The sequence below is a fragment of the Rhododendron vialii genome, chromosome 10a, assembly GCF_030253575.1.
Source record: "Rhododendron vialii isolate Sample 1 chromosome 10a, ASM3025357v1".
Taxonomy (NCBI): domain Eukaryota; kingdom Viridiplantae; phylum Streptophyta; class Magnoliopsida; order Ericales; family Ericaceae; genus Rhododendron; species Rhododendron vialii.
In genome coordinates this window covers 16,093,068-16,110,380 of record NC_080566.1, presented here as the reverse complement: position 1 = coordinate 16,110,380, position 17,313 = coordinate 16,093,068, and the positions used below count along the sequence as shown (strand labels likewise).

Here is a 17,313-nt window from a genome sequence, read left to right as displayed (position 1 = left end):
CCTAAATCCCGTAATTTCCACACAATGCACTAATAACTTACATGTATGAGACGATTATAAGTTTATAACCACATGTGGTGTCAGGATATATTTGTCAAAGAGTGCTGCTATATACATACACTCATGTACATACATTGTGTACATAAACACTTTAGATCCGTCTCGAGTTTTCCAAAAAAGATTCAGACCATTTATTTTGTTCAAAATAGTTTGTTTACAATCTTTATAAAAAATTAACTCAATCTGATAACAGTAAAAGCGTGTACGATAATCCAATTTTGCTACAGAATCCACACTTGAATTCTAAAGCAAACTTGGATATTTTATAAACTTCTTTACCGATATCGGGTTAAGTTGAATTTTTACAGGAACCATAAACAAACTATTTTGAACAAAATAAACGACTCGAATTATTTTTGTAAGACTCGAAATGGATCTAAAATGCGTATGTATGTGGTGTATGTACATGAATATATGTAACCATATACTTTCGTTTGTCAAAAGCATTTTTTTTTTCGAAATAGGTAAGGCATCATTTGCCGGGATTTTTTTGTTGTATGTGTACATACTTTCTTTTATTTTTTCTCTGAATTTTGGGTTTTTTATTTCTTGAGGAGGTGGAGGGTAGTCGGTGGTCGGTGGATGGATAGATACCGTTGACTTTGCGTCCTCGACAATACAATTACTATGAGTTGACAGTTTTGTCCTTATCCAATCGGGTTTATAAGACTGTCAATTTTAGCCCAAACCCAATTGACGTGTTCTACTGACATAAATAAGTACTTATTTTTTTAAAATTAAAAGTAATGTATTACGAAAGAATAATTTATCTCATAAAATAAATAATAAGTACGGAATACTTAAAAATAAGAAATTTAGCAGAACAGGGTCTCAATAGAAATCCACCAAATCCAACTATGGGATAGGGAAAAATGGTTCAGGACCTATACTAAACGAGTCCCAATTCGTGGGTTTCTACGAATGGGAGACTTAGCCAAAACTCCCTTATATTTATATTTTTTGAGCTCAAGAATAAACACTTTTTGCAATTAAATATAAAAACAAATGTGCATATAAAAGTGTCTAAAATTCTAGGGTACCCTATGAAATTGCCGAAAGTGCCTAAAACCCTAGGGTACCCTATAAAAGTGTACCTAAATCACTAAAACCCTATGAAAATGTCTAAAAATGTTTTAGCCTTATGACTAAAAAACTCAACAAATTGAAGGACTTCCACTGAAAACTATTTTGTTGGCGTCATTCTCCTAAATGAAAACTATTTTACCGTCCTTATGGCTAATTTTCCTAATCGATAACCTCACTCCCCTTTTGAGAGGGGCATTATAAATTCCCTATATAATGTAGTCCGATGTTCATGCTTACTCCACTCATCATTCACTACGGGCACACTCTTGCGTTATCACCACGCCATAAATCACTGTTGTCGTAGTAAAATTTCTTTTGAGGCCTTACCTAAAGGACATTGCTACATTATGTTTGGTATCATATGTATTCGTAAGTAATTGTAAATTTACCTATACAGTAAGTTAATGAACGGGTTGGATTTCATTTTTAAAAAATAAGTGAGGCTAGCTATGAGTTAAAATAATTTTGTGATTAATCCACTTTGTAAAATCGAACATTGACTCATTAAAGACATAATCCATTTACTATATATCCATCCAAACCTACCATTTGACGAGAGCTATTTTATTCACTCACCCCTTGAGCCATAAGGATATGAAAATTTATCCACGTTTGGTGAGCTATATTGTGGGTTTCGATTCTATAACCAGAACCACTCATTTTGAATGAATTGAGTTATTCGGAAACCACACAAAAATTTAACTCAATTGAATATTGGAAAGTACGTAATCGAAAATTCAATTCATGGGTTTAGAACTTGATAAAGCGAAATTGGAATCTTTTTATCGAGTACTTACCGTTATTCGATTAAGTGGTATTTTTGGACGGTCTCCTAACAAATCAATTCATACAAAATAAGCAGTTCTGACCGCAACATACCTCACCTGAGCAAAGCTACCCTCATCCAAAGCAACACTGAACAAAATTGCTCCCGTTTGACACTCTAGGTTTGTAATAAGACCTGGATTAATATCGGCATTATGATTTAGTGATGCCCATGAACCATACATACTACATAGCATAAGCCACTATTAAAAAGGGTAAGACTACAATACACACCATTTTTTTAGGTGTGTATTATATATATCCCAAAAATGTTATGAATTATAGAGAAAATGTTATGAACCATATAGCTAAAATTTTACGAATCGTATAAAGTTTACGAAATACACAAAAATGTTATGCATTATAATGAAAATGTTACGAATCGTACTGCTGAAAGGTTATGAATTCTAAAACAAAAGTTACGGGACATACTAAAATGTTAGGGAAATGATTTTGCCACTCCCTTTTTTTTTAACGCCACTCTCCGGCAAGTGTATTTTTGGTGCAAAAATACACTTGCAGGGAGTGGCGTTGACAAAAAAGAGAGTGGCAAAATCAGCAGCCAAATGTTATAAATGAACCATAAAATAGGTGAATATGGTACATCTTTATAAAAGTGTGTTTTGTAGACTTTCCCTTAAGGATAATTAATACGAATTGTTAGTCAAACAAAATAGAATTTATTATTTCTTAATCATGAGATTCATCTGCTTGATTGTTGGGTTTATAAGTGAATGACGTTAATAACAAATTGACAAGTCAATGAGCAGACCCTAATTGTTTGTCCTCAACCAACCAATTAACACAGCTACTTTGTTTTAAAGGAGAAAATAGGAGAACATGTACGGTGGTACTATTTAATTTATACATCTCCTCCCAACACTTCTATGTATAGAGGAAGTAGGGTAAGATTGCAACAAATCATCATAAAGGCTGGTTGGTAATTCAAATCTCTTATTTTTCCTATTTTTACCAAATATGGAGTACAACATGCATGTAAAGATAGTACCGTATGGTATGGTATTGAGTACTAATTTATATCAACTCTAACTTTTAAATTGACCCGAACATCTGATTATTCCAAAAATAAGAAAAGAAAAAAGAATGGAATTCCACCTCAAGAATCGAACCTAAGATCAGATCCTCGTTATTGTAAAAGCTAGCCTTACAAACTTGCCCATCATTTATTCTCAGTTTTTGGAGTTCTTGGTTAACATATACGCTTACAAAAGTGTAGGTGGGAATACTATAGTGTGTATGTGAGAGACTTAGTCGATTCGACGATGCATGTCTTCTGATATTGAACCCAGCGCTAGATCAATTGTGAGCCACACACTAAGATTCATGATCACGAGTTCAATTTCATCATCTTTTTGTCGATCGACACATTTATTTATTACGTATAACAATTTGGTTTTTGTGGCCATTATGTTTTTTATACTGTAGTTGTTTTCTTGTTAAGAGAGAGAGAAATGTTACACCTATTAAAGAAACATCACAAAAAAAACAAAAAAAAGGCAAAAAAGAAATACTCCATCATTCAGAGCCACGCCAGAAAACGAGGCCTAAAGTCAAAAAGCATACCGAACACACCACCACACCCCCAAAACAACGCCAACAGTAAACACAAACTTATTAAGCTAGCCTACCCAAAGTTGATAGCAACATTACCAATGATGGAGCAGCAACATGCATGGTGTTGAAAACGAACTCTATATATAGACTCAACAGTAGAGAACTAGATACCATAACATTAAATAGCAGAGCCAGAATTTTGAACCACGCGCGGGAGTGACACTGTTAAATGAGAATCTAATCTACTCCGTATTTATGTTGGGCGGCAAAAAGGTGAATAAGAAAGTTAAATGTAAAGTAGTAATACAGTATAACTAAATAGACTTTGCATGTGGTTAGCTTTTATTTCTGTGACAAGAACAAATGGTCGGTCCAATCCTCTTGTGGTATGATTTTTCTGATCTGAACCCATCATTTTTAAAATTGCTGTTAAGTTTTTGGCATACATGCAAATAACTAATCTTATCACGTTAGTGTCGGGAAAAAAATGACACACTACAAATTAACCTGTTATACAAACCCAACTATTTAAAAAAATTGCATTAATTTATTAGGAGGGTTTGGTCTGAAACAATTCCAATACCTGTAGACGAAACCAAAAAATAAAAAAGAAGAAGCAAAACATAGGTCAATTCTTTAGAAGGCAGTTGCACGTCGATTCTTGATGCATGTGAATTACTAAAATCTAGGGTTTAATCCGTAAAAGTCATTAAAATGGTAGGAGGTGAAAATATTGACCACAACAGTAGGGGGCTGACATAGGGGTGCAGGCATGGGCCAAACAATCGTTGGTATGCTTTTTATCGGCAAAATTTATTGGTGTGGTGATTAAAATCATAAAAGGTGCATGAAAATACTAGTAATACCCCAGCCAAATTCCCGGTGGAACATCTTGTGTATAAAGTACTCCCTCCGTCCCAATTTTGGAAGTCTCAAAAGATTGGCTATATCTTCTAATTTATACTGTAATATTTTTTTATATCAAATAAGGATCTTGTTTAATAAATCTCGATAAGCTCTTTTATATAATTTTTTTAAAATTATTTAAAAGATTATTAATTGTAAGATGTAATCCATTGAAAAATGATACGCAATTTCAAAAAGAGATAATGTAGATTTTGGGACGGAGGGAGTAAATGAAAACAAGTGACAATTAAGCCGAGAAAACAGAGGTGACAATTTAATGGCCTAGGTTGAGTTTTTAAAGATCCTTGTTTAGTACTGTATAGTACTAGTACAGGTACTCTTCCCTTCCCAAAGGTTTTCGGAGGGTCAAGCTAGCTACTGCTGGTAATGAAAACAGAGAAGTGCGTGTGATATATATATATATATATATATATATATATATATATATATATATATATATATATATATATATATTATTATTATAAAGCGCACATGGGCGATTGAATTTTTATAGGTTAATTGTACTTGGCCTCATTGTGACTGTCACTGAGAAAGGAAAGACAAGGATGTATCACTGTTGAAAATAAACAAAGATATTGCATTAGTTAAAGTGTCGACCGTCTTGCATGCATGTACATGCATTCTGGAATAGAGATATATAGTGGTAGAAGATGACATTTTTGTCATTTTCTCATTTTGCAACTTTTACAAATTAGGGAGAGAGTTTAGTTGATTGATGAAATTAGTAGAGGTGAGCGTACAGTGACACAGAAATTCCTGATCATCAAACACAAAAAGAGAGAGAGAGAGAGAGAGAGAGAGAGAGGTGGGGGGAGTACCTATAGCTATAGCCACCCTCATTATTGATGTATATTTTAATTTTTTTGTTGGTCACATTATTACCATCAACGGTGGTTGATGGTCAAAATTAGGTGAAGAAAACTTCGGGAAAGGACAAAATTGGTGTTGACTCCACAACCCCCATCAAGGTTGGTTAATTTTCTAGCTAACAGTTCATCAATTTTTGTTTTATCTGAAATTCGGTTTTCGGTTTTTGCCGTTCCTGTTCCAGAAAATGAACAAAACTGATGTTCACATCTGAAGAAAAATACTGGAACAAATCATGGGAGTGCCATCAATCTGCACCACTGGCCTGTTGACCTATAAGGTGTCCTTTGCCTTGGGAGAAGGCAATCGATGAAAAGTGCACGAGCTTAAGCGAAAGCCAAGTGCAAAGACATCTTCAGAAGAATATCAAATTACTGAAATTTGCAAGAGCGATCAATGAAATTGGGAGCGTGGAGCTTGATTTAATAAAGTGAGAGCGAAAGATACAATTAAGAAACTATGCAACTTAGGTCAAAAGTTCGTAACTAAAGAATTTGGGCACAAGATTCTGTCCTGATAGACTAATGGCTCAATTTGATGTTCCAAGCCTCTTTTAGCTCATTATGCATTTCTCACCGCATAGTGCGGCTAAGAGCATCTCCTACCCATACTCTGTATCTCTATTTGAGAGTATCAAAGCATTCTAATCCATCCTCTCAACCCTCCTCCATTTGAGAGTATTGGATTTTGATCATCTATATTTAGAAGGTAAAAGAAAGCATAGAAAATCATCTCCATAACACTATTCACCTTTTTAAAAGACATTTTTGTCCTTGTAAGCTTTTCTTACTAAATTTTTATACCAACCATATCTTTATGAGAGTATAAAAAAAGGTTTTTTTTTTTTGTAAAGTGATTTTAGAGGGAAAAATAGAAGGTTTGTGGTTAGAATAAATAAGAATAGTGATTTCCTCTAAAATCACTTTATGAATAAAATAGAGTATTTTGATACTCTCAAATAAAATATTGGATTGGAGATGCTCTAAGAGAGGCTTGAAATTGCAAAACTAACACTTCTGCATTTTCCGTCGTCTCAAGCCTCGCTCAAGCGTGTAATGTGCATTTTTCACAACTTTCAGGCACTTGTGGTAAAGTTTCGAAAATCTCAAGTTCACTGGATAGAACAAGAATAGAGTTCATTTGCAGGTTCTACAAGTCCTGTTCAAAGTTCAATTTCAGTGCTAGGAGCCTAGCGGTGGCTTCAAAACTTTTTCCCAATCCTCAAATTGTATGTTTCAGCCTCTTAAGTCCACTCCACGGGCAATTCTACATAGTCTGCCAAGAACACCACATAGCCGTGTGTCGGACTAGTGGTAGAAGCCACATGCCTACCTTGTCCCGCTAGGGAAGGCACATGATCTCTGCTGTTGATAGTGCAAAAAGTCATGAAAAGAAATTAAACAAGTTTTGGAACTTATCCCTCCATTGAGAACTATGTTCGACATGTTCACTGTCATCAAGAGCTGTGTGATTCAGGGATAGGATCATAATCATATAACAGTTATTATTCCGAAGGACCAAAAAAAAGTATAACAGTTAATCAAACAAGCATTCGGTAATCAAATCTGAGGTCCAAAACTACATATAATGCGCATCCACTTGAGTGATAATGGAAGAGGAAGATCGACCACATTTCCTTTGATAAACTTGCATTCACCTTGACTTCTTACTGCGCATTCCCATCCGTGATTTCGCATACCTGAATTTCTCATTAAGCAAAAATTTGGATGACAAAAGAGAGCCATGGAGAAAAAAATTGTATGACAAATTTGTGTGCTTTCTGCTTTTTCTTTTGCATCATTTTCCAAAAAGCAAAGAAAACTTGCCTAGCAGAACTGCTAAAAGGATTTTTTATTTTTATTTTTTCAAAGCAACCCAATCCTAAAGAAGTCTTTTGATTTTTCAAATAAATGTTTTCTCTAGGACAAAAGGAGGGGGGAATGATGATTATTCTCAAACTCCCAAAAACACGAAAAAAATGACTACGGAAAACAAAACAAAAACAAAACCAAACAGACTACAATAGCTTTTGAAGGATACTCCAACCGCATGCCCTCACCAGGTGGTGATGAGTACAACTTGGTGCCTTGCAGATGATTCAGTGCTTCAGTTGAAGAGGCAGTATCCTGCACATAAAATGGCATGTAACACTGAAAAAGCAATGAAAAGAGAGTAGATGTAAGATAATGGACCATCTCCATGATCATGCAAAACACTATAAAAGGGGTACGTAAAACTTCTATTCCTTGAGCAGTTTCGCCACTGCTACATACAAGAAGCTATGAATGCCCCAAGTTTTAGGACGATTACTTCTTGTGATGATGCAATATCAATTTTGGATACCTATTTTTCCACCTTTTCCAGAAAGTAGGATCGATTAGAAGGCCAGTTTCCCTCATATTGCACAGGCCTCCATAGTTGGCCAATCGAAGGCCAGTTTCCCTCATATTGCACAGGCCTCCATAGTAAGCCTTGTCATGAAGCCATTAGGCCATCTTCAACGGTAGTGTTAAATTTGTTTACTCAAATGTGTCATGAAAACCAGAAAAAGTTGATAACTGTGGGACTCAGATTCATCTGTTAAGAACCCATTCAGTTTTAGTGAATGAAGGGTGCTCCAATGGTGGTGTTAAAACGTGTTTAAGCATGTTGAAAGTGCATTAAATAAACAATTGCACACATAAAGCAAACGGATACCCCATCTATGAAGGGGACTTCATAACAAAATAGCTAAAATAACTACACCCCATCTAAACTCACCAGTGAGACCGTTGTGTTAAAAGAGACGAAAAAGTATCTAAAAGCACTTTATCAGCAGCTTTCCCTCCAAATGCATTCTATAAGTACCAGATTGCCCTTATACACTACATACACTAAAATGATGCTTCTTTTCCTTTCTCACTCTAAGCCTTCAAGGCATCTTCTCACTACTCACAAACTGGTTCAACCAACACACACATAATAACCCAAGATAACTCCTTCACGTAGTAGCTCCATGGTGTTGTGAAGTCTTGTTACAGTTGAGCACAGTCTACTGTACCACCCTCACAGTTAAGCACAGTCCAAGCAAAAGATGAAGTTGTGCTAGTTTAACAAGTTAGTTAGCAACACCATTCGAGAGTATTTTGATATTTTCTCTCTTATGCTAGCTAACTGGAATTGGTAAGCAATTTATGACACTAAAATGCATCTAATAACATGAAAGGAGATGTCCTTGGCAAAATGCGGTTTTACTTTTTTATCTCCGATTAAAGATATTTTTGTGGATGGTGGGGGGTAATCTATCATATTTTTGTTTTAATCTTCTACTTCTAGAAACTCATCTGAAAAACTAAGGTCCACACACCTACCCTCACCACATGATCATCCCCTACCTCTTCATAGACCAAACCTCTCTGCATATTTTTTAAATGTCTATTCCTTCTCTCAGTCACACTATTGCCACCACTAGCCTCCACAAAAGCTACTAAAATCACCAACCACCTATGCCCAGACCACTACAAACATCTCCCTCGTGCCACAAGCCTATAGAAACATCCCTTCTCCACTGCTACAACACCACACTGCCACCCAAACCAACAGCCATCGATCACTTACAAAGTAACATTAGTCCACAAACAGATTATAAGCTCATAACATATTACTAACATGCAAGACCTTCCGATATGCCTCAAAAAGTAAATGGATTGTTTTGGTCACAAAGCAGACCTTTTAAGTAAACAATAATAGAACCAAGCTACATGGTTAAGTTTTTCAAAAATTGAACCAAACTTATTTTCTTGATGTCCCATAATAGAATTTTTTTTTGCTAAGCCCCAAAATATAAATTAAGTACCTGAAAGTCAACAAATGCAACCGGAGCTCCATAGGTGCTCTGCATCTTCAATTTCAGAAATCCAGGGAAACTGAGAAAGAACAAAAACAAACAAATAACTTAGTTCTACAAGCTTCGCAAGGGAATATAGAGCAAAACTAACAGCCTCAACTAACAGCCTCAAACCTTGAAAATACTTGAACTAGCTCCTCCTCTGTACAAGTTGGTCCCAAATTAGCCACAAATATTGTAGGGCATGCGGTAGCTGAAGAGTTCTGCTAAAGTGGAATAGAACCCCGAAGTTTAAAAAAAAATGGTGAGTATTGACAAGTGTACATGATATATGTTCAACTGAGGAAATGGTTATGCAAAAGAAAGGCGGCAATAACAAGATCAAGCCACTCTGCTATATAGGAAATTACATCTCCAAAAAATGTTGACTACAATACTTGGGAGCTATGTAGCATGGACACTTCGTCGGAGGTCACATACAGGTGTCGAACACTTATCGAACACCGACACTCTCCCGAACGCATGTCCGACGCTCAAATTCAAAGTGTCCTATTTTTTCTCTGCGTTTTCCATTTGGACACTCGGGGACACCTTAAAAAATGCTCCAGACACCCAGAAAACAAGTCAGGGTGATTAATGAAATAGTAGGATCTAATTCAAACTTAGAGAAGTAGATTTTTTAACGGATGATGGTTTATTCAATAGAAAGGCATACAAAAGATGAAATGCTTTTCATTGAAATACTTTTGTGAATGCTATTAACGACAAATATAATTTAAGGTACGTCTGGTGTTGCATATATACAATCAGCGCCCTACTTTTTTTGGTTTATTCACGTAATAGAATACATACATGATTTCTAAAACCCATAAACCAACATGTCCTGTCCTCTAATTTTTCCTTGTCGGTGCTACATAGCTCTGGAGGATAGTTTCAATAGTTCAATTGACATTTGATTTTAAGTTTGATCTGATCCATGAGAAAACTTCCTCACCAAAGTGGTAACTGAAGCTGTATTTTTCTTTGCAAGAGCTGCAAAGAGGTCATTTCCTTCTTAAACAAAAATTAACAAAGCCGACGTGCTAAAAATTTGCCCTTGCTTGGTAAAAAAATCTATACAGAAGCATCAATATGTTACCAAAACATGGACAATGCAGCAAAATAACAACGATATGACATTGCATGCCAAAGAAAATGCCTTCAGTAAACCAAAACAATGTATCAAAATGATTGATCACTGAAATCATACACAATGCTGCAGACAGAGACAGAACAGTGGACATCAAGAAAATACTCCGCCCAAGGAAAAACCTACCTAAGCTCGTAATAACCCTATTGTGGGGAAACATGAAGTCATTTAAATGCCTCAAGATTAACACACATTGCATCGTCCTGATATTAATATTCTTTTTCAAGAAAAAGCTTCAGAGCTTTGTTCTAGCATTTTTTTTCTCTAAACATATGCACACGATCAATAAAAATTTTAAAAATTGTTCACAACTACAAAAACTGCAACTAAGTGATAATGTAAAGAAGTAAAACCTGCTCTAAACTCTAAAAGCCCCACATCCGATTCTCCATCATACAAAGCCTTATCTTAAAACATCAATTATGGTTACTTACCAACCCGGGCCTTGTGTGCCAATCAATTGGGGTCGGCTATATGAATCCAGTTTTTCCATTGAACTTTGTCTAGGACTACATCTTCGAGTAGATTTAGTAAGCCCAAGTCCTTTCGTATCACAGCATCCAAAGTCAATTTAGGTCTTCCTCTTCCCCTAGCCCGACTATCCACTACTATCATGTCACTCTTCCTGACTACTCCGCTTGCAGGTCGATGATAAATATGTCAAAACCACCTGAATCTATTTTCTCTCAACTTATCCTGTATGGGTACAACTACTACCGTCTCACGAATAGTTTCATTTCCAATTCTCTCACTCCTAGTCTTACCACACATCCACCTCAACATCTTCATTTCAGCTACACTCTCTTACTCACTTGTTGCTTCTTGATAGGCCAACACTCCGTCCCGTAAAGCATCGCTGGTCAGATAGCAGTTCTGTTGTCAGTTCTGTTGAATTTGCCTTCCGATTTGTTAGGCATCCTTCGATCACACAATATACCCAAAGCGGCTCTCCACTTGAGCCACCCAACTTGGATCCTATGGGTTACATCATCCATAATCTCTTCACCCTTGCTAAAAATTGAACCCAAATACCTATCACGCTCACTTTTTGGTATCTCCTGATTCTAAATCCTCACTTCTACTATATTGACACTTCTATTGCCACTAAACTTACAGTGCATATACTCAGTTTTACTCCTACTTATCCTAAATCCTTTGGACTCCAATGCTTCTCTCCAAATTTCTAATTAGCATGAACCCCTACAGTTTCATCCACTAGGACAATATCAATTATGGTTACAGTTGAGAAATAGAGCCTCCCGCCAATGTGAGTTCTTAATAAGGTACGGTTCACGCTGCTTTACCCCTACAACTGGAGAGGTTTTTCCACACTTGAACTCATGACGTCCAGGTCAAAAGGACTAACCTTAGGGCTATACTAAGGCCCAACCTCAAGGTTATGACTGAAAGCCCATCAGTAGAAATAAGACCATTATGGCCCTATTTGGTATAGCTGTCATAAATTAGATGTTTGAACTTTGAATCAGTTTTTTTATTAGCGACATCTTTGACAATGAGTCATTTTTCAATATTTTAGTGAGTTTATTTTTTTAATCAGAGAAATCCATTTTATTTTTTTACTAAGGTTTTAAGAACAGAAGTTATCACCAATTCATTTTTTACGCAAGGAAGGGTTTTCCTATTCAATCTACTACAATTAGTACAAAAACTGCCAAAACAGGCAGAAGTGTTACAATGCTAAGCAAAAGAAAGAAAAACCAGATTATGCAAGAAGAGAAGAGGTAATGGTGGAATATGGTTCTATTCTCAGTATTCATACTTAATAAAGTGACTCATCCAATCTCCATCTGGGAGCGAAATAAAATGGCATAAGAACATAATGGAAGCCGAATCAGAATAAGCTAAACATGAGTCCAATGGTAAAACATTACTACCTTTGTCATGGTTGTCTCATACGAAGCTCTACCGTCATAGTTTGTGTAACTGAAACATAAAAAGAAATAATGAAAAACTAGACTAGGTTCCACGTAATTGTTCTCATAAGGCTAATATTGTCCTCCATCTCCAGGGAACACGGCTTGTAATAAGCTGCTTTTGGTAGGCCCTGGACTTTTCAGCTAGAAGAAATCATTTCAAGTAAGAAAATGTGCTTATTCAGCTACAAATATTCATTTCCAAGAAATAAAATGTGCTTTAAGTAGTGCAGATGACCTTTGTGTGGATGGATAACCAATTGTGTTGTAAGCAGAATTACCAATTCCAGGCATGTGACCGCTGCCAACACCTGCTAGTGCCCAAGCGTGCAAAACATGTGCAATGTGAGCTTTTAGAATAACGTGTCACATGTGACTAACTAACTAGAATTCCAAGCAGCAGATTAGACGAGCATCCAAGCAGAGAAAGGATACTGCAGAGGTCAACCTCAATCATATAATATACTCCAGTAAAAAGAACAAACAGAATTAAAAGAAAGATTGCTTGCAACAAAAGCTCCCAAGGAGAACACTCCATGCTCTGAACAGTTTACGGCAGCCATCTTACCAGTATCAGGAATGCCCCCTGAAAATGAAGCAGATCCTTTAGTTCTCTTCTCTGATCCAGTTTTTCCATCATCTGATCAAGAAGTTTACAAATTCAGGTCTAAAACAGTGGGAAAAAATTGTAGAACAGCAGGCCTCTGGAATAATGAAATAGATCATACCAATTCTTGAGCGCTTGGATCGTGAGTTAGATTTTGCTAGATCAACATACAAGGTGGACCCCTTCTCAAGGTCAAAAACCATTCCCTGCAGAAAAACCACTATAATGAATGAGATATTAATGGGAAGATGCATTCAGAATTACCTTGCACGTTTGGCACGTGCATTGCCTTCACTGTTAAGTTAGTTTCACAGATTTCTAAGTACCCATGTTTTATAACAACGACCTAGTAGATAAGAAACAAAACCTGATAAACAAATAAATGTGGGAATCTCAAATACTGGTTGCTCTAGTCAATAAAACCAATAAAAAAAAATGTAAATAACTATTTGCACTCTAGCAAGTCTATTGTTCACTGAAAAGGGTCATTCTAGGGTCGTTTGAGGAGAATGTTAATAGCATCATATGAGGGAACTACCCAAAAGAACAAAAAAAATAAAAAAGGTCCTACTAGGTCAATCGCTCAAACTAGGAAGTCTATAAAAAATGCAATTTAATTTCTTTTTCGTATCCAAATTATTCACATCAAAATAGAAAATGTGACTTGTTCTGCAGGCAGGTGATCATGACCAAAATGAGGAAAATTACAATGCCAGACATAAGCAAGTTATTGTGAACATTGTAAGTTTTAACTCACACAATACACTGGCTTAATGGAGCCCACACTTGAGACCAGCCTCATGCCTAGTCTATGTCAGAAATTTAGAGGAGTTCTCTTATAATCACCATTAGTACTTGATAAGGTTATTGTTAACTAAGTTGGAACAATTCGTCCCGAATAGAGTTTACTGTCCACCTTGAATCTTTGATCTGCCTTTACATAACTTAAGCTACCCCAAGCAATCATATCACTGATCAACCTTGTAAGTCCAACCAAAAAAAGGGTACAACTATGTTAATCGAAGGATTCATGGGGAAGAGAACACTTCTTCACAAAATACCTAAATCGAAGACAAAAAGATCCCGTATAGTTCCTCTTCAAACGACTCAGTTGCCCATTTGATAACACACAATTATTTCTTACTGTTCAGAACAGGACATTAAATAACCTTTGATCTGAACTTTTTTTTTTTTTTTTTTGCATAACTTAACCTAAACTTTGCAATCATATCGACCTTTTGTGTCCCAATAAAAATCACCTACAACTGTGTTGTTCAAAGGATTAGTGCAGAAGAGAACTCTTCTTTATACTTTCGACTAATAAAAAATGCGTAGTTCTCCTTCAAATGACGGAATTTTACATCAACAGTGACACATTATTTCTCACTGTTCATAAGAGAACATCAAAAACCTAAGCTTTCGCAAAGCAACAAGCCACTGTGTAAGAAAATACAACCATTGCATAAACAACTGATAAACAACTGAGCAAGATGTTTTTACATTTAGTGCCTGAATTGCCGCGACAGCTGACTGTTGATCCATAAATACAGCAAAAGCAAATGGCTGTGAACAAGAGCTTGTTAGAGATCATCATTTGTGAGATAAGTACGACATCAAAATGCATAATAATCAATATTCAAGATAATTGCACCCACACAAACATGTCAAAATATGTAATTATAGATAAACTGCTAAATCAAGGTCAAGACCACTTTACGAAAAGCTAACACATACTTTAACAGGGAAGGAAAATATATCCAATGCAAAAGTTCCTATGATTTTGTGAGTTCATGATATATTTTTTGTCTTGGGTATTTTTTGACAAATTACTTTTCGTAATTTTTGTTTAGCATTTTGTCGGAATTTTTAGGATTAATTGTTCGTCTCAACAATAGCAATCGGAAAAGTATAGGAAGATGTGGACCGAAGTTGAAGTTGAAAAAAGTTCATATAAGATAGATGACACTTTAGACAAAATAAAGTGTAGGTATTTTTTCATCTTTACTGAACCTCTTTTTTTTTGCTTTTGGTCATAATTTTGTACCTTTAAGACTAATAAAATGTGAATTTAGAATAAATTCAGAAAAGACGAACAAAAATAGCAAAACAAAAAATACCTAAAATATAGCGGGAACTCAGCCTAGCAAAAAGTAGCATTTCCATGCAGCTACAAACCAACCTTGGATATAAACAGCCTTCCATGAAGTTTTGATGACGATGCCCACATAACTTACCCAACTCCCCAGTAGGAACCAAAGGAATTAAGGACAAGTTCAAACTACATATCATGGCCCATCCACAACGTGCGAATAGCATCACAAAGGTGATAACACAAATTGGATAATTCCTTCAGGAGATGGCTAAGCAAATAATGCTGCCACCTCACAGTGAAGTTAAGAATCCAAGGATCAAATGGAAACCCAGGGCATGTGGGTCTTGCTTACTATATAGTTTATAGATAATTCACTGCTGTTTGACTACTTCAGGAAATCCAAAATAATTCATCATGTGCTAAAACTGAACTCCTTCGATATTTGTAACATTTGAATAAGCCAACTGAAATATCACACAAATGGTACCCACTGGGGAGAAGAATAAACAAGTCTCCGAAGTCCCAGTGAAAGGTCTTTCATAACATAAATTACTTCTAACATCCTAATATGTTATGTGGGTATAGCATACTGCAGTAATATCTCCATGCTAGAAGGTGGATGTCCTCCATCTAAGAAGCACGGATACAGGACAGAGATATGACACGACAAGAAAAGGATTGCTGATATGTAATTTTGCTAAAATGTAGGGCATGAACAGATTGGGGAATGTAAATTCAACAACATACATAAAAACATATTTTCATGCATATATATCACCATAAGTTTACGTCCCAATACAAATAATCAAAAATGTACAACAAGTTATGAAGAATCTTGAATGATATGGGGCTCAAGAAATCCTTAATATATAGGGCAATGGCTAGGAATTCACACAATATTTTAGCCAACCCCCTTGGGTTGTTTGTTCCACTTATTTGAAGTATATGCAACTCCATTTTCGTTGCCAAAGTTTTGCCTTTCTGATTCCTCAACTCCTCTAAAGTCTCAACTACTTCCAAAATATGAACGTCGATATTAGGTTTCATTTACGATATTTCATAGCCATCCATATGTCTACACATCTCCTTTTTAGCAACAATCACAGTTAGAGGACCAATATCAGCCCTTCATGGGAAAAATTCAAGTAAACAAACGAATAAAAGTATGTTTTTTAAAGTAAAATGATGGCTTTAACCACTTCAAGCATCCTTTTTCCCAATTATTTCAAATCTAACAAATGGAAAGTCTCAACTACTTCTAAAATATGATCGTCAACATTCCGGGTTCATTTATGACATTTCATGGTCATCCATAAGGTCTACACATCTCCCTTTTAGCAACAATCACAATTAAAGGACCAAAATTCAAGAAAACCAACGAATAAAAGTATATACTTGTGTTTAAGTAAAAATGATGGCTTTAACCACTTCAAGCATTCTTTTTTCCCAATCATTTCAAAGCCAACAAATGAAAAAGCGATAGAACAAACTTTAATCACTGGAAAAAAGTAGTACCTGGGAAGAAGAGGTAGGGCTTCGGAGGTGAGAAGACTCGTACCCGGGGAACTCGTGAAAGAGGTTGTATATCTCGCGGGGCTTGACGTCTTCGGGTAGGCCGGCGACGAAGAGGGTCCGGACCTGGTCGTGCGAGGACTGCGGGTAGTGAGGGGGCGCGTAGGAGGCGAACGGGGGTTGGTGGTGGTGGTGGTGGTGAGGGTGGAATTGGTGAGGCAGTGGTGCGAGAGGGGGTGGTTGGGCGCCGTGGGGTGGGGGAGGAGGGTAGTATGGGTGGTGAGGGGTGGGGTGGAGGGCGGATGGTGGAGGAGTAGGGTAGTACGCTGCCATGTCGTCCATGGATCGATTGGAATGATTCACCCTATTCAATCGCTGCTATATCGTGCCCTAAACAAATTTCAATTGCCCTAATGAAACTGGACCTTAAGGCTCTGTTTGGAACTTTAGGAAAAAAAAGAGGAAAGGAAAGGAAAGGAAAATTTTTCCCTAAAATTTTAAGTTTTTTGAATAGTAAATTTTTCTTCCTATTTTCCTCTCATTTTCCTTCCACTTTATTTTCTTTTCTTTTCCTTTTTTTCTTAAGGCTCCTGTTTGAACCCACGGAAAAGAAAGGGAAAAGAAAGGAAGAGAACGAAAAATTTAAAAAATTTCCGTTCTATTGTTTAGTTGGAAGAGAAAGAGGGAAGAAAATAGAATTTTAAGTGTAATAAATAGTAAATTTTTCCTCTCATTTTTCTTCTCTTTTATTTTCCTTTCTTTTCTTTTCCTTTTTATGGGTTCCAAACAGAGCCTAAATTTTTCCTATTTTGT

At 36.2% G+C, this 17,313-nt stretch overlaps 1 protein-coding gene across 6 annotated transcripts; it reads right to left on the bottom strand.

Moving 5' to 3' along the window:
• Nucleotides 1-6,745: 6,745 nt before the first annotated feature.
• Nucleotides 6,746-16,929, bottom strand: LOC131303845 (RNA-binding protein L). Of its 6 annotated transcripts, none has more exons than XM_058330896.1 (10): nt 16,504-16,929; nt 14,397-14,459; nt 13,018-13,102; nt 12,858-12,929; nt 12,528-12,603; nt 12,251-12,299; nt 9,341-9,432; nt 9,176-9,245; nt 7,381-7,466; nt 6,746-7,039 (listed from the first exon to the last, which is right to left on the bottom strand). In XM_058330896.1, exons 1-10 carry the CDS (start codon nt 16,840-16,842, stop codon nt 6,994-6,996), a joined length of 978 nt encoding a protein of 325 aa, XP_058186879.1. In that variant the 5' UTR covers nt 16,843-16,929; the 3' UTR covers nt 6,746-6,993. The 6 variants fall into 6 exon arrangements, with proteins under 6 accessions (XP_058186879.1, XP_058186880.1, XP_058186881.1 ...); XM_058330897.1 differs by having other exon boundaries at nt 9,341-9,429; XM_058330898.1 differs by having other exon boundaries at nt 12,528-12,600.
• Nucleotides 16,930-17,313: the final 384 nt, after the last annotated feature.